At 47.4% G+C, this 18,133-nt stretch overlaps 2 protein-coding genes across 2 annotated transcripts in view; one reads left to right on the forward strand and one right to left on the reverse strand.

Moving 5' to 3' along the window:
* Nucleotides 1–7,731: 7,731 nt before the first annotated feature.
* PNMA2 (PNMA family member 2) lies at nt 7,732–15,644 on the reverse strand. The gene is made up of 3 exons (XM_061425891.1): nt 15,508–15,644; nt 12,154–12,280; nt 7,732–11,861 (listed from the first exon to the last, which is right to left on the reverse strand). Exon 3 carries the CDS (start codon nt 11,446–11,448, stop codon nt 10,354–10,356), a length of 1,095 nt encoding a protein of 364 aa, XP_061281875.1. The 5' UTR covers nt 11,449–11,861; nt 12,154–12,280; nt 15,508–15,644; the 3' UTR covers nt 7,732–10,353.
* A 209-nt stretch (nt 15,645–15,853) lies between these two features.
* Nucleotides 15,854–18,133, forward strand: part of DPYSL2 (dihydropyrimidinase like 2) — a 118,296-nt gene continuing 116,016 nt past the window's right edge. The window contains exon 1 of the mRNA XM_061425888.1: nt 15,854–16,337. Coding sequence (XP_061281872.1) covers nt 15,984–16,337 — 354 coding nt within the window. The 5' untranslated portion in view covers nt 15,854–15,983. The remainder of the gene's footprint in view (nt 16,338–18,133) is intronic.

Consider the following 18,133-nt stretch of genomic DNA (forward strand, 5'->3'; position numbering starts at 1 on the left):
ATAACAAGACTCCTATTTCACCTTTATGGCTCTGAAGCCATTTCAGGAACTGAGAACAAATATTATAACAAAAGATGCTCCAATTGCTTTTATATCTCAGGAAATTACAAGAGTTTTGGGAGCTGTGAGCTATGAACTGTGGCCGGAAGAATGAAATATGTATTTATTGTCAATCACAATATCTTTAACTACTTTGCACTGTCCTCAAAATGAATTCATGGTTTATGTGAAAAATCATAATGAAAATATTTCATTCATAAGTATTATATAACAAAATTATGGGATGTAGTTAAGGTGGTGTTAGACATAAATTTCTATGCTTAAATATATTTGTTTAAAACAATCATGAAACAGAAAAGAAGGAACAATCCTCGAGAAGTTGGAAATGAAATGGTATATTAATTCTAAACATGTAAAGAAAGAAATAATAAAAAGTAAGGATAAAAATTGCTAAAATAATGATGGAGAGCTTGAACAAATCCAAAAGCTGATTCTTTGAAGAAAATCGATGGAGTAGCTAAACTTATGAGAATATTAACCCAGAAAGAAAGAGCAAAAGACAAATAATAGAATAAGGAGCCATAACTACAGAAACAAGAATAATTAAAGTCATCTGAATAGAATGCTGACAAATTTATGCCTATGCATTTAAAACACTTAGATAAAATGGAAAAAAATTACAAATCTGAGCTACTAAAATTGACTTCAGAAGAAGACAGAAAACTCGAGTAGTTCAACAGCCATTAAATAAATCTGATCAGTAGTTCCCTCTACCTTTCTAACCACTTTCAAATATTTTTAGGTTCAGATGATTTTAAAGACAAATTTGTACTAAATCTTGGCTGAACGTTTATTTATCCAGTTGATGGTCTATGAAAAAAATGATAATGAAAATATTTGGAGTATTGTATAATAAAATTATGGGAAGTAAATGTTATTTATATATTTAAAGTATTATAAACAAAATTATGGGTTTAAATGTTATTGCCCTTCTGGCTTTTGTATTTTCTTATGAAAAGTCAGGAGTACAGTTAGCTCTCCATATCCGCGAGTTCTGCATCTGTGAATTCAACCAAAGGCAAATTGGAAATATTCAGAAAGAATATCCAGACAGTTCTAAAAACAAAAACTATTATAACATTTACATTATAGTAGGTATTATAGGTAATTCAGAAATGATTTAAAGTATATGAGAGGGAGTGGGTAAGTTACATGCAATTACTCTGCATAGAAAGGGGCTTCCCTGGTGGCTCAGACAGTAAATTCACCTGCAGTGTAGGAGACCTGGGTTCGATCTCTGGGTCAGGAAGATCCCCTGGCAAAGGGGATCCCCTGGAGTGGCAACCCACTCCAGTATTCTTGCCTGAAGAATTCCATGGACAGAGGAGACTGGTGGGCTACAGTCCATGGTGTAACAAAGAGTCAGAGAAGACTGAGCAATTGAGCCCGAGCATCAGGGCCCATTCTTGTGTCCTGAGAACTTTGTCCACTTCATAAGCAGATTGCTCAGTTCAGGTTAAACTGCCCGTTCCTGGCAGCCTACCTGGTAGAGAAGGTATAAGGGCCTGGCCTTTACCCTCTGTAGCACAACTTTGATGGATTTCTAAGCCAAAACCATTCCCATTACAGGTGGAATACACTTCAGATCCATGCCACCGAGCACTCTGAAACATCAAAGGCTCTGGTCAAGGACTAGTTTCCATATACTTCTGCTGCTGATAAAATCTACCAGTCCTGGGGAGGAATAGACTAGGAATTCCATGGTTCTGCCAAATTGCCATCTTAGTCATCAATGAAAAGCCCATCTAAGGCCCTGATATGGCCTGGGTAACCTCTGACTCTGGGTCCTCATCCCACATTGCCTATTGTAGGCCATAAATCCAGACTTGTGATGGGGCTTGGGAGTTCAAAGGATCATCATCTTAGTTGTGTTTGCTTATTTATTTATTTTTGGCCATGCTTTGCTGCATGGGGGATCTTAGTTCCCTGACGAGGGATTGAACCTGTGCCCCCTGCACTGGAGTGCAGAGTCTTACCGCTGGACCTCCAGGGAAGTCCTATCTTAGTTTTAGACCCATAGATCACCTTCAAATTGGAAACAACCCTGGTAATTCTGGATTGGTTGCTACTTGTTTTTCCCAAGATGGCAACACATCCAGACCTAGACATTTACAGTTGCCTCAGGCCTGTATAACAGCTTTCTATTTAGAAACTTTAGAATGTTCACTAGTCACCATTTGGTTAATTTTTAAAAACTGGAGTATATCTGATGATGGGAAAGATTGAAGGCAGGAGGAGAAAGTGGTGGCAGAGGTTGAGATGGTTGGATAGCATCACTGACTCAGTGGACATGAGTTTGAGCAAACTCTGGGAGACAGCGAAGGACAAGCCTGCTTGCTGCAGTCCATGGTGTGGCACAGTTGGACTGAACAACAATAACAACAAGTTCAGGAAGCGTCATCAGAAGCTCAGATCCTTGTATGGGATATTACTAGGGAATGCATTATGATGGCCTGTCAGCAGAACTCAGCGTCTTTTCTTCACCAACCTGGTTTCCACTGTCTTACACATGTTCATTTGAAATACAAAGTTTGCTCTTGTGGAAGAGAATCCTGCCATTTGTGGCAACATGGATGCACCTTGAGGACATAATCCTAAATGAAATAAGCCAGACACAGAAAGACAAATACTGTATGGTGTCACTTATATGTAGAATCCAAAGCAGACAGTAGAATGGTGGTGATCAGGAGTTGGGGAGTGGGAACGGGAGCATACTGGTCAAAAGGTACAAACTTTCACTTACTCAGGATGAATAAACACAATAAACTGTGGAAAATTCTGAAAGAGATGGGAATACCAGACCACCTGACCTGCCTCTTGAGAAATTTGTATGCAGGTCAGGAAGCAACAGTTAGAACTGGACATGGAACAACAGACTGGTTCCAAATAGGAAAAGGAGTATGTCAAGGCTGTATATTGTCACCCTGCTTATTTAACTTATATGCAGAGTACATCATGAGAAATGCTGGGCTGGAAGAAGCACAAGCTGGAATCAAGACTGCTGGGAGAAATGTCAATAACCTCAGATATGCAGATGACCCCACCCTTATGGCAGAAAGTGAAGAGGAACTAAAAAGCCTCTTGATGAAGGTGAAAGAGGAGAGTGAAAAAGTTGGCTTAAAACTCAACATTCAGAAAACGAAGATCATGGCATCTGGTCCCATCACTTCATGGGAAATAGATGGGGAAACAGTGGAAACAGTGTCAGACTTTATTTTTGGGGGTCCAAAATCACTGCAGATGGTGACTGCAGTCATGAAATTAAAAGACGCTTACTCCTTGGAAGAAAAGTTATGACCAACCTAGATAGCATATTGAAAAGCAGAGACATTACTTTTCCAACAAAGGTCCGTCTAGTCAAGGCTATGGTTTTTCCAGTGGTCATATATGGATGTGAGAGTTGGACTGTGAAGAAAGCTGAGGGCCGAAGAATTGATGCTTTTGAACTGTAGTGTTGGAGAAGACTCTTGAGAGTCCCTTGGACTGCAAGGAGATCCAACCAGTCCATTCTGAAGGAGATCAGCCCTGGGATTTCTTTGGAAGGAATGATGCTAAAGCTGAAAGTCCAGTACTTTGGCCACCTCATGCAAAGAGTTGACTCGTTGGAAAAGACTCTGATGCTGGGAGGGATTGGGGGCAGGAGGAGAAGGGGATGACAGAGGATGAGATGGCTGGATGGCATCACTGACTCGATGGACATGAGTCTGAGTGAACTCCGGGAGTTGGTGATGGACAGGGAGGCCTGGCATGCTGCGATTCATGGGGTCACAAAGAGTCGGAAACGACTGAGCGACTGAACTGAACTGAAGATATAACATGGGACTATAGTTAATAATACTGCAGTGTGCACTTGAAATTTACTGATGAGTAGACAGCTTAAGTGTTCTTACCACAGACACAATGGTACCTGTGTGAGATGATGGATGTGTTAATTATCTTGACTGTGGAGATCATTTCACCATGTATTGTCTGTCCTAAGTCGCTTCTGTTGCGTCTAACTCTTTACAACGCTTATGGGCCATAACCCACCAGGATCCATTGTCTGGGAATTCCCAGGCAAGAATACTGGAGTGGGTTGCCATTTCCTTCCCAGGGGATCTTCCTGACCTAGGGATGGAACCCGAGTTTCTTACATTTCCTGCACATGGCAGGTGGGTTCTTTACCACTAGTGCCACCTGAGAAGCCCAACCTGGGTTTGATCTCTGGTCCTGGAAGATTCCACACACCTTGGGGCAACTGAGCCGTGAGCAGCAACTACTGAGCCCGGGTGCCCTAGAGCCCGTGCTCTGCAACAAGAGAAGCCACCGAAATGGGAGGCTCACACACTGCAACTAAAGAGCAGCCCCTTCTCGCCACAACCAGAGAAAGTCCGTGTGAAGCAACGAAGACCCGGTGCAACCAGAAATAAAGAAATAACAAATTTTTAAATTACACTGTACTTTAAAAATACATACAATTTGTTTTTGTTAATTATACCTCAGAAAAGCTGGAAAAACATAAAGTTTCCTTTTCTGACCATTATTATTTCAAGAATAGTAATATTCTTTAATAGTAATAATAGTAATTGAGTTTGTTGGCAAAACTGTTGTGCCAAGAAACCAGGAAAGGCCCTCAGTGGGGTTCTGCCTTTAGTCCGTGCAGAGCAGGGGCAGGTCTGGGATGGGATGGGAGGTGGGGGTGAGCATCCCCGACCTTCCCTGGGGACTTCTTGCAATGGCTCCCAGCAGTGGCACCCCCTCAAAGTCTGGGTAACTCCCTCTGGGAACATTTCCCTTCATGGGTGGGTGGGGGTGGGGAAGATGGGGAAAGGTCTCAGCTGTCTCTTAGACTAATGGACAGCTCCAGTTGGTGGCCTGAAAGAGAGACTGAAACCCTACACGGTGCTTTTCTCCTGTGATAGAATTGATTCTGGCATGCACTTCTGGAGTTACTCTGGTTTTTAAGAAAATGTCCATTTGGGATGTCAAGGGCCACTTGGGCAGGGAGAGCTGTATAATGTAGATCCTGAATGGGGACAACTCCAGGGCCTGTTCAGTGGGAAGGCTAGCTTTTGAGATAGCCACCTATGAACACTGTCTTCCATTCTGAGAGACTGTCTGAATGAGTGTTAAGTCTTCCCTGGGCAAACTCAGAAGTTCCTGGTCCCCTCAAACAGGTGGGGGATGGGAGAGATGTCTGCTTTAATCCTGGGCCTTTAGACCATCCAAAGATTATGCTGATGGTCAAACAACAGCAACAACAACAAACAGCAGCAAAACAAATCCTGAATGAGTTTGACAATACTTGTCTCAGATCCTCTTATACTTCACTTGTATATTTCATCTCAGGCTCCACTCCCTCAAAACTCCACCTTCAGCCATCTAGCTTCAAAACTCTGCTTTGGAATTGAGAGAGTAGCATTGACATATAAACACTGCTGCTGCTGCTAAGTCGCTTCAGTTGTGTCCAACTCTGTGCGACCCCATAGACAGCAGCCCACCAGGCTCCCCCATCCCTGGGATTCTCCAGGCAAGAACACAAGTGGGTTGCCATTTACTTCTCCAATGCATGAAAGTGAAAAGTGAAAGTGAAGTCGCTCAGTCGTGTCTGACCCTCAGTGACCCCATGGACTGCAGCCTTCCAGGCTCCTCCATCCATGGGGTTTTCCAGGCAAGAGTACTGGAATGGGGTGCCATTGCCTTCTCCGATATATACACTACCATGTGTAAAATAGATAGCTAGTGGGAAGCTGCCATATCGCACAGGGAGCTCAGCTTCGTGCTCTGTGATGACCTAGAGGGGTGGCATGGGGGTGGAGGTTCAAGAGGGAGGGGATATGTGTATACATATAGCTGGCTCACTTCATAGTAGAGCAGAAACCAAGACAACATTGTAAAGCAATTATCCTCCAATTAAAGGTAAAGTGAAAGAAAGTGAAAGTCACTCAGTCATGTCCAACTCTTTGCAACCCCATGGACTATAGAGTTCATGGAATTTTCTAGGCCAGAATACCAGAGTGGGTAGCCTTTCCTTTCTCCAGGGGTTCCTCCCAACTCAGGGATCGAACCCAGGTCTCCTGCATTGTAGGCAGATTCTTCACCAGCTGAGCCACAAGGGAAGCCCAAATTAAAAGTAAAACAAACAACTCCCCCCACCCCCCCCTGCTTTCTCAGTCTTGCTTGTAGGTCTCCCTTGGATATGGCTTGTGCTCATTAATTTTTTCTTCCTATTTCTTTAGATAACACCAAGCCAGATTTGGTCCTAAACTCCACCCACCCACACCAACTTTAGTTTCTTTGCCAATGCTCTGTCTAGGCTTGTCACAACAGATCCACAGTGGCTGGTGGGGCAGAGTGAGTTATCATTTGCCAGGAGGGAGCAAGGGGAGATGTGATGATGGTGAGAGAAAGAGATGTTATTACCCTTCTCCAATCTCTCTGGATGTGGGAAAGAACGAGCAGCTTCTCCTCAAGGGGCTTGAGGGCAATAGAGTCTCAGGAGGACCAGAGTTCAATCAAGGAATACGGTCATAGAGTATCCAGCAAGGACTCTGGTCATATAGGCTAGTCGTTCAGGACACTGTGGAAATCCAGTAGGCATGTGGGAGGGTCTTAAAGATCAGCACTGGGGAGGAGGCACAGTGTAGTGTAGACATGAAAGTCAAGTTGGGAACTGATGACCAGAGATCTTGTGTTTAGCATGGACAAAAAGAGAAGCTTGGCAGGACTGGCTGGTACAGGGGGAGATGTCAGGTGACACCTACAGCCTGACAGGCCCCTAATGAAAAGTTAACTTCAGCAGTGGACTATGTCATCTTGGAAGCCTTGGACTCCAAGGGTCAGGATTGGACACAGATTAAGTAAGAGGTGAGACCAATCTCCAGGAAGGTTTGGCTCAAGTGATTGGGAGAGAGTGTTGAGCATCCCTCCTGACACTTATCGTGGGTCGATCTGCACTATGTACAGCCCTTGAGGAATGCTCCCCCACTGTGCTGTAGAAAAGAGGAAGTGCTCTTCCTCTTTTCAAAAGGGCTAAAGACAAGAGAAATTTTAACCCCTCTATACATCTATATAGGGCTTCTCAGGTGGCTCAGCGGTAAAACATCTGCTTGTCGACATAGGGGACTCAGGTTCAATTCTTGGGTCGAGAAGATCCCCTGGAGAAGGAAAAGCAATCCACTCCAGTATTCTTACCTGGAAAATCCCATGGACAGAGAAGCCCGGTGGGCTAGCCCATGAGGTTGCAAAAAGTCAGACATGACTGGAGCACCAGGACAATATATCTATATAGCAAAAAATGACTTCATCCAAGAAATGCAGTATTTCACCTTTGGGTCACTTCCTCTTTGGCAGAATAGAGGCTGGTGAATGTCAAGGTACAGTTACTTGTCTAAGCAAATGGGCTGGAGGTCTCCAAGGGACCCGGCCTCCATCTGTCATTTCTTGTAGGTTAAAAGGGAAATCAGTGATGGGTGAACTAAGCTCCCTCTCATCTTTGGAGACCAAGTCCAAGTATTTCCATCCCAGCATTTTGCTCTCGGTTTTTTTTTTTTCCTAGAAGAATTCAAGATCTTTTGTGGTTTTAGCTTGATTTTCTAATCTCTGTCTCTCAAAAAAATTTTTTTTTAGTAATTAAATCCCTTTGTTAAGCAAAAGTTTATACAGAACCATAATACACAAAGCACAAAAAACTCAGAATCTTACCAGAATCGATTTATTTTATAACTTCACATTTATAACACTTTACTACTGAGAATACATGAGAACAATGAGGCCATTTTTACAAATACAAAAAACATGAAATCCGGGTGTATCACTTTGTTTGACAGTATTGAAAAATTGAACTATTATTTGTAAAGGTAAGTACTCACAAGTGGTACATATTTTTTTAAAATAAAAGCCTTTTCTTACAATCTCAAGATATTCCTTCAGTTAAAATTATTTACCATCAGAAAGAATAATTTATTTCTTATAATCACTAACAATAGTCAACAATAGCTGGAAAACTGATCACAAAGATAATGCAATAAGCGCGCCAACTTACCACAAGCACTTAATGGTTTCTAATGCAATGTTGTCGCAACCGGACAGATTACCTATTTACTCATTATTGCAGGACTTAGAAAAAGAAGAGAACATGCACTGATCAGACAATAAGCATGGGAAAGATAAGAGAAAGAGCCTCCATGTATTGAGGGCTTTCTGTGTTCCGGACACCACGTTAAGTGCTTAAAAGGCATTATGTCATTTGATCCTAACAACAACCCTAGTCTATAGGCCTCCCATTTTTCTGATGAGGGAAACTGATACTTAGAGAAGCTAGCCCAATTGTTTGTTGTATATACAAAGCTGCCAGGATGTGAGACATCGATTGTGTTGGAGCCTTGGGTAGTGCTTAACTGAATGATGCTCATTTATGCTTGAAGCACACTTGGCATCACAGAACATGCATAAGCCTGAATGAAACACCTCTGAAGTGCTATGACTTCCTTAATCTATGAAGAATGAGTAGAAGTTTAGCTGTGTGCTTGGATCTCACCAGGGAATCTTTTTTCCAAGGTCTGCACAAAATGAGTCAATCTGAAAACAACAGTGAGACTGCTGGCAAATGCCAGTGTGTTAAAATCTGGATATCAGCACACTTGTGTCTGTCTACCTGTTATCTAATAGAGATTTAAAGAGTGTAAAATACAATTTCAACATGGAATTGCTGAAATGTCCCTGCAGAACTACAAAGCATGATTTGAAAACTGCGATCACGGTGGAGAGCGGATTAGGGAGAGTCACAGAGGTCCCGACTTCCGTTGTGCTCTGCCACCTGTTAGCGTTTTGATGTTGAGCAGACCATGTAACCCATGAGGACTTTTTTTTCTTTCTCACTTATCTAGTTATTTTTATTTGGGAGATATTTTTAAAAATTATAATTTGTTTAGTTTTGGCTGTGCCATTTGGCAATGTGGGATCTTAGCTCTCCAACCAGGGATCAAGTCTTCAACCCCTGCTTTTTTATTTTTGGAACTGTGGAGTCCTAACCACTGGAACATCAGGGAAGTCCCCCCTCTCTTTTAAAATGAGCATAATTATCCCACACTGGGGATGCTGTACACATGAAAGGAAATACATGTAAGATGCCTGGCGCAGAGCATTTTCTCAGTAACTATCAGCTCACTTCCTCTCTTCTTTGTCTTTTGTCGTCACTAAAAATCTTCTTCTCTAACCACTGGCCTGAATCAAAACATGGTCAGTGCGTCCCTGCTCCTCCAGGCCCTCCTGTGATGTCTACCCTTTCTTGAGAATGTCCCTCACACCATGGACTTCTGTGGCCTTGGGGGTGACACGCTGCCTGGAACCATCTATCTGACACCCAGCAGAGACGTGGAGAGTACTTCCCAAGAAAGGAAAGAGAGGGATCCAGGATGGAGGAGTCATACTCATTCAGCAACGACACTTCTCTTGGCTTCTACTGGCTTCCAGTGTGTGCTTCCTTCTTTACACACAAGGTTATTTATTTAGCTTTTCATATTCAGAGGCCATGAGCAGGGCCAGGCTGGTAGGTTTATGATGGTTAGCTCTCTGAACACTGTCTTATATGGTACTCAGAGACACAGCTTGCTGATTTGAGAAAGGAAAACAAATTAATTCAAACAGCTGGGATTTTTTAAATAGATGACAAAAGAGATTTTTTTTTTCTCACATCATTTCTTTCTTTTGGTCTATTGGGAGGGATTTAAAGGACACCTGGTTCAGATTCCTTTAGGCTTCTGACCTCCTATTTGGAATTTAAGTTTTTGTTTATTAATAATCATCTGTGAATCGCAGGGTTGGTCCCTGGATCGGGAAGATCCCCTGAAGGAGGGCATGGCAACCCACTCCAGTATTCTTACCTGGAGAATCCCATGGACAGAGGAGCCCAGTAGGCTATAGTCCATTAGGTCAGGGTTGCACAGAATCAAACACGACTGAAGAGACTTAGCAATTATCTATGTAGAGTCCAAGAAGCTCTCAGATTTTTTTTTTTTCCCTTATGAAGAAGAATCAAGATCTTCCTTGCTCGAGGGACTTCCCTGGCCACTCAGAGGTTAAGGCTCCACTTTCAATGCAGGGCACATGAATTCAATCCCTGGTTGGGGGACTAAGATCCCACATACCCCACGATGCAGCCAAAAAGATGAAAGAAAAACAAAATAAAACCTGGCTTGAATGCTTTGATTTCAACTGTGCAAATTATAGAGAAAAAAAGACTGAAAAGGTCTTAGTCTAATAACGTGGCTGTCCCTCCAACCACCATCTGTGGGTCACCCTCGGAGTTGGGTTTTAGTCATTGGCCTCGTTACCCCAGTGGCCATAGCCATCCCCTCCCTCCGGCTCTTCAGTATTCTCATTTTCGAAAGCGGCCTCTTCCTCCTCTTCTTCCCGGATGACCTTCATTAACTGCAGGAAGCTGGGAGGTCGGCCCTGGTCTTTCAGCTCCCTAAGTCGACACCAGAGTACCTCACTGAGGCTTGCCCCGGCCATGACCTGCTCCAGGCGGATTTGATCAGCGATGTTCCTGGGGATCGCCCGCTTCTCCACGGCTCTCCGCAGCAGGGTTTCTAACCGTAACACGTAGGCTGAGACTTTCTCTCCTTCCTCCTGATAGGTTTTCAGGTACTTCACCTGGGAGGTCCGGCGGCTCTCCAGGTTCCCAAACACTTGCTTAAATGCTTCCAAACACTCCTCCACGCTGATGGATGGATTGTCTGCCTGGACTATGTGCATGAGGTCCAGGGCTGGCCCGCGAAGGCTTTCCATCAACCATCTCTTCTTTTCTGCCTCTGCTACCGGCCACTCTTTGACTATCTCAGTGGCCTGTTCCAACCAGACTTCAAAGGGCTCTTCCTCCGGGGCAGGCACTGCGCTCCCTGAGAACACTCTTAGCTTCCGGTACCTCATGGGGAGCAGAGGCTGAGGGGGATGTGCTATCACCTGTCCCAACACGTGGGCCAGTAACTCTGGTGAGATGCAGGGCATGGCTGCTGGAGACAACCCCTGGTGCCCAAGTGCCCGGAACATTCCCGAGACCGTCTGTCCCTCTTTTTCTAGAAAGAGGTTCAGTCTTTCCAGAAATTCCGTGTCCTGGTTAGGGGTCTTGAAGATGACTTTCCAGATGCCCCCCTTGCCCTGAACCTTGCTGGGGATCACAGAGACCTCAGGGTCCTCCAGCAACTCTAACAGCACCGCGTTGGCATTCTCCTGCTTCCGGAATATTTTGCCAAGGAGTTTATACCTGCCCAAAGGCTTTAAAGTCTCCTGCAGGACCTCCTGAATCTCATTCTCACTGCAGTCCACTGGGATCCCCATAACCATCAGTGATTTCTGATCATCCACACTCAGAATCCTACACCAGTCCTCCAACAGGGCCAGCGCCATTGCTGGATACTGACTGGCTGGAACTCTGTGGCTACTGATTAGCTTATGGGACAGACTGGCGCTGAGTTCAAATTGAGAATATCCCAGATGAGCTTCTAGACTTCTAACCCACCAGTTAACAGGTCCTGGACCAATCACCCTTGCTGCTCAGTGGCAAGAACTTGGCCCTTTCCGTGAGGTCTCCAGACCTGCCCCAGGTTAGTATCTCAGTTATGACAGGACCATGGCCAGAGGCTCTGCAGTCTCGTTGAGGAGGCCGGGTGGGGACCTGCCCCACCGGAAGCACGTGGTAGTTCCTTTCACCCTTCTCTGGGTCTCTTCCTCCTCACCTCTCTCTAGCCAGTGGGGAGATGCCTCCACTCTGGCAGCCAGAACTCTTGGAGGGAAGTTTCCCAGCAGAGTGGCTTGGGCTCCTAGGGAAACAAGGCTCAGTTTTACCACACAGCTCTTTCATTTCTGGGAAGCATGGGTACCTGGTGAGGGATGGAAGCGGAAGGGGGGAACAGGGAGACTGCCTTACATTATAGTTGAATCATCGCTCTTCTTTGCTTACAGTGACTTTTTATTCTCTTGGGGACCCTCCTGCAATTGGGCTTCCCCACCATATACTCATCAGGCATGCCAGTTAATGGAGCTCCAGTGATGGACAGGACTCAAGATCTTTCTCACATGAAAAGTGAAATCGGGAGGCTGTTTGTTAGGTACCTGTTTGTTCCAGAATGTTCTGTGACAGCCAAGGCGCTTATGTATTCAGCTTCTAGTACAAGAAGATGTCACCCACTCAGCACAATGGTGTGTCTGGGTGTCTCTGCTCCAGCCAAGCCAAGCTGCCCTGTATAAATATAGTAAATAGTGTATTTTTATGACGATAATATCCAATGTCCCTGGAGGAGGAAATGGCAACTCACTCCAGTATTCTTGCCTGGGAAATCCTGTGGACAAAGGACCCTGGCAGGTTACAGTCCATGGGGAAGCAGACATGACTTATAGACTCAACAATGACAATACCCAGGGTGAACACTGTTAATACACTTATTGAAAAATACAGGAATTCTTGGAAATTTTCTTGCGGTCCAGTGGTTGAGACTTGGTGCTTTCACTGCCAGGCCCACAAGCATTGCCATGAAGCCAAAAAAAAAAAAAATCCCCCCAAATCCTTCATAATCTAATTAATGCTACTAAACAATATTGAGTTAGTTCATTCCTTTGATTAAAAATCCAATTAGAATCATTCAAACATTTAAAATCAACTTAATATGGGTTTAGCAATATAACTTGCATAATATGCTTTAATATACTAACATAAATACAACTTAATATAGGTTTTACAATCTACTAAAAACTCAGAGCCAAATAAATTAAACTTGAAGTTATGAATTAATTCTCTTTGGTTATGCCTGGTTATGCTTTGCAAATGTACAACTAGGGGTTTTCTTCTGCTATAAATGTTAAGATAGTAACACAATGCTTTCTTCCTAGCATCTGAACTTGAATGGGTCATTTGAAAAGCAAAGAAAAAGACAGGAGGCACATCTGTGAAGAAGTGGTGGAGACCGGCTGATTTAAAAAGGGAAGAGCTTCTATCTTGAGTTATTGTCATGGAGTATTAAGTGGATACGATCATTCTTGCCCTAAAATTTTCCATCAGTCCAAATGGGGTCCATATGCCACAGACACCAACTTGCAGCTAAAGCGAGGGAGCTGCTCCTGCTGTAGGCACATATCCTGAGTTCTAGAAGGTGCTGAAAGGAGGTGCGTGTGCCAGAGGGCAGGGAGGGCAAAATGCTGGATTGAGTCCTTGCCCAGCAGCCCCAGGGATCTGAGTACATTGACTCCTCCCTCATGCCTCATGACCCTCTTCTAAGATATGGGGGTGACCTTCCCGGTTATAATATTTAGAGGAAACAAGAGATGTTGAAGACATTGCATACCCAGGAAGAAACACCTCTTAAAGTCTTACATAACTGTCCTGCTCAGGTTAGGCTACCTTTGAGTGGCTTCTTCCTCCAAAGGCTATCTCAATCTGCAATGCAACCTTCCAAATAGAAATATGGCAAATGAAACATCCCTGGTACACCGTAAGGCCAGTGAAAGTGTTAGTCACTGGTCATGTCCCACTCTTTGTGACCTCATGGACTACAGCCCTCCAGGCTCCTCTGTCCATGGGATTTCTGAGGCAAGAATACTGGAATGGGTTGCAATTTCCTTCTCCAGGGTATCTTCCCCACCCAGGGATGGAACCTGGGTCTCTTGCATTGCAGGCTGATTCTTTATGGTCTGAGCCACCTGGGTGCTTCAGGATAAGACCAAGACTGGAAATATTTGGATAGGGGAAAAAATGTGAAAATCTCACATAAAGATAGGATAAAGTGGAAAAAGAACTAGACTTTCAGGTGGAAGACGCCACTGGATTTGTTGGATCATTTAACCATATAGTCACCTTGGGCAAAGCATCTAACTCTGTTTCCTACCCTGGAAAGTGGGGATCAGGAAGCACTCATCCCAGGGGTCTGCTAGGAGTAGGAAATGGAATTCATGTGGAGGCACTTTATTCAAATGCAAAGCACATCTGGTGCTGGGTCCAAACGCCCGTCTCTGCTCTCTTATCTCCTGCACAGGTACGTTCCTCTGTCCTTCCTCCTCATCCTATCATGGTGGGCTTATCTTCCAACTGGGATTGGTTGTCCTCTAAGTTTAACTCCATTCACCTTTCCCTGGCATTTGTGGAGGAGGGCTGGGTATCCGCATTTAGTCCTTCCAAGGCAAGGGCTGACAATGGCACCGAATCTTTGGTTGCTCAGCCCGGCACGACGCTCCTGTGGTTAACAGTTTCCCAGTCTAAACCCACCCTGATCACTGAGCATGCCCAGAACTCCTTCTCGAGCTGCCAAAGGATGGGCATCGTTTCTGCAGGGTTTTGCCACTGTGGAGAGAGGGGCGGGGCTGTAATCAACCCTGGGCAGGGACTGAGACGTGGAAAAGACACGGGGAATAGAAGTAAGCAATGAAGGGTCCTTGGAGGCCGTGTTACTGGCCTGATGTACTGGCGTTACATCAAAATGCCCCCTGGATGTCCACTAATTCCATGGCTGAGGCTGATCTACTCGTGCATACACACCACGTCCCCATACACCTTTCCGCTGCTTGGCCTCACACAATTCAAGGCAACCATCACAGCCGCGCCCCACATGCTGATCCTGTACTGGACGCGCGCGCACTAGCGCCCAGGCACGCGGCTTCTGGCAGCCTAGGAAACCCCGCGGATCTGGCGCAGTGCGCTACATGGGCTATAGAATGAGGCGGGGCGCCAGTGGCCCCGGGTAGGGCTGGGGATTTGGCCGGGTGGGCTTCCTGTGTATCTTTCCCCCTTTGGCAGGAGGGAGGGGCGGAAGATATCAGATGAAGACCTTCTGCCGGACCCTTCTTGGCGCAGTGGCACAGCGACGGTACACGGCGCCCTCGGCCAGTACCGCGCACCGGTGTCCCCTCTCACTATATCCTTAAGTTGCCGCGCTGGGCTGTACCTGCCAACTCCTCGCCTTGCTACACTTGCACAGACTGTAGATCTATTTTCTGTCTCTACACCCACCCACTTCGTATTTGCTACGCCCCTCTGTGTCTCTCCCGGCCATGATGCGCCCCACCATCACTACTGTGGGAGCAGTAAGTGAGAATCTCGTTTCAATCTCTGCTCCCAGTATTCCACCACGGCCGGTGGTTAGACCGAAGCTCTAGTGTCCCCGCGCCTCTTATGGTCCCCCCTTTTCCGCGCGGCCTGCGCCATCTCTTCCCCATCCCCAGTGCCGCCCCTCCTTCTCTCCCCCGCCCCTCCACCATGGGTGTCCTGGCGCCCGCCAGAGTGTGCCACTTTCCCCACCCATCAGCTCACACCCGGGGCAGGGGGAGGGAGCCCTCCCCACGGTGGGCACTCGTCGTGGGCCCACCTCCGCAATGCGGTGAGGAAGAGGCGCCTGGGACGGGCAGGTCCGGGAGAGGGGCGCGGGGACCAGGGACTGCGCCCTACGATCTTCGCCCCTGCGTGCCCTGCCGGGTACTCACCGTGGCGCCTAGAGCGGTCAGCGGGCCCTCCGCTGCGCTCCATTAGCCGGTGGTCTGGCAGCTTCACTTCCGGAGCGAGGCCCTCCCTGGCCTCCCCGGCTCCTCGCTCCCCTCCCCGGCGCGCCGCGCCCCGCCTCCGCCCCGCCCGCGCCTCGCTCCTCCCGCAGCTGCCGGGAACTGGCAGCCTCTCCGCTCTCGCTGCCGCAGCGGCCACCCGCCCAGACCCAACTTTGCTGCTCGCGGGAGCTGGCGGGGGGCGTGGGCAGGGAGGGGAGAAAGCGGGGTCAGGGGGAGGGACCGAGAGGGGTGGGTCGCTCGTTCGCCAGCCCTCCTTCCTTTCTGTACACCTTGCGGTAGGCAGAGAGCGGCAGCCGCGGCTGCAGCCGGGGCAGGGGATTTGTGCCTAGAGACAGGCAGACGTAGGGACCAGCAGACGGACGGACGAACGGCAAGGACCCTCCCCGAGCCCCCACGCCATGGCTGAGAGGAAGCAATCCGGGAAGGCGGCAGAGGACGAAGAGGTCCCTGCCTTTTTTAAAAACCTGGGCTCAGGCAGCCCCAAGCCTCGGCAGAAATTCTGTGGCATGTTCTGCCCGGTGGAGGGGTCCTCGGAGAACAAGACCATCGACTTCGACTCGCTGACGGTGGGCCGGGGCTCGGGGCAGGTGGTGGCCCAGCAGCGGGACGTCGCGCACTTGGGCCCCGACCCGCAGACGCCCTACTCCCGGCAGGGCCGGCGCGCCGGCGGGGAGCCATCTGTTGAATCGAGCAGGAAGGTGGAGATCCGGCGGGCCTCGGGCAAGGAAGCTCTGCAGAACATCAACGACCAGGTTGGTATGGGGTGGGGGGGGGGGGGCGGTGTTGGAGACCGAGAATAGGGCGTGGGGATCGCCCCTCCCTCGCCCCCTTCCAGCTCGGCAGAGAACCGAGGATCCCAGCGTACCCACAGTCCTGCCCCGCCTCAAATATCGCTTCTCGCAGGTGCACACACACCCCACCCTGCCCGACCCCTCTCTTTGCTCGGGCTCGGTGGTGGGCGGCCGTGCGTCCACAAAGGCTGCCCGCGCCTCCCTGGGCCTGGGAGGTGGAGGGTGGGGGGTAAAGGATCGGCCTATCCCCGACTGGGGAGGGGGTCGTATGGTTGGAGGGGGAGGGGACGGGCCGGGTTTCCATTCTTCTTCAGTCCTCCCGGGTGGCTTCCGATTGCAGATGTGGCTGGATGCCCCACCCTTTTTGATGCAGCTCCGAGCATGCAGTGGAGGGTTCGCGCGGAGGCCGGCGGGCTCCCCCGGGGTCGGGAAGGGCGGGGGCCTCGACGGCCGCTCCCCGCCGCGCCCTGCGCGCTCTCCCAGCGCCGCTCCTGGGCGCCCTCGGCGCTCGAGTCCTGAGCTCGAGGTCAGGACCATGGCCAGCGCCTCCCCGGACCACAAGGGAGACTGTCTCATCACCCTGACTCCTGTTCGCAGCGAGAGAAGAACCCAGGAAGCAATGGAGTCACGCGAGGAGACCGCGACTCTCCTAAATAGCCCATGTGGAGAACAGAGTTCCGCTAAGTATCTGAGCAAGGGCGTCTCAGAGCGCTCCCCCACACCTCGCCACTATTTGGGAGGGCTTTGGGGATGGGGACTAAGTGGATTATAGTCAAAGGGTAAAAGAAAAGGGAAAAGCCCTCACATTTTGAATAGATTGTCATAGATGAATTATACACTCCCCACCCCATACTGTGTTAAATGAGGGAACAAAGAAGACCAATTTGGTAAACCGAATTTCAGAAAATGTCATCTCCGGGAAATAAGTACAGTGTGCATTTTGTCTTCGCATACCACATGTGCTTTCCTTTATCAGGGTGACCTTCATACTTGTACAATTTTTTTCTCTCAGCCTTAATGTCTCAAGTGATAAATTATAGTGTGAAAGGTTTCAACTCTTGTTTGCTATTTGTCTCCCATGCCCATTGGTGAAGATGAGAAGTCGGTCAATAATCGATTATTTATTAACAACCTATTGTATGTGGGTAGGGTGGAGATTAGCTATAAAAAGTTCAAGGTGAGTTCTTCTTAAAAATCTTCGAGAGTCATTGGGAGTGCTCCAGACAAACCCACTGAGTGATAAGCATTTATCTGGCACTTAGGTTGTAGGCTGACAGTGAACTCATCAGAGAACAACTAAAGGTTGATGGCAATAATCTGCACATGTTCCGGCTTCCTGATGTGGCATAAAGTTTTGCAGCTTTTGACTTACACAGGACAAGTTCTAGGAGAGAGAAACCTTTTGCTGTCACTTTTTAAATGACAATTAGTTACTTAACTGATTCCTCCTTGCCCAGCTCGGTTCTCTGATTTATGATTTTATGGCGGGGGATACCTGCCACCCCTATATCACTATGGGTCAGTCGGAAGAACTTAATCCAAGAACTCGTGTTATTCCACTGGATCAGACAATCGAAGTACATGTTTCTAATAATGTGACTTACACTGAAAGCTGAGGAATGTGAAATGCACTGGGTGAGGACTAGACCCTGATTATATGGCATAATGGTTGTGTAATCACCTCATCTTCAACTAGTTGTGATGGAGATTCTTGTATCCTAAAGGGAGCAGAAAAAATGCTTTGAGATAAGGAAGAG

Source organism: Bos javanicus, chromosome 8 (genome assembly GCF_032452875.1).
Source record: "Bos javanicus breed banteng chromosome 8, ARS-OSU_banteng_1.0, whole genome shotgun sequence".
NCBI lineage: Eukaryota > Metazoa > Chordata > Mammalia > Artiodactyla > Bovidae > Bos > Bos javanicus.

Excerpts from the sequence above, each read along its gene's own strand:
- PNMA2 (XM_061425891.1), bottom strand. The coding sequence starts at position 11,448 with ATGGCGCTGGCCCTGTTGGAGGACTGGTGTAGGATTCTGAGTGTGGAT.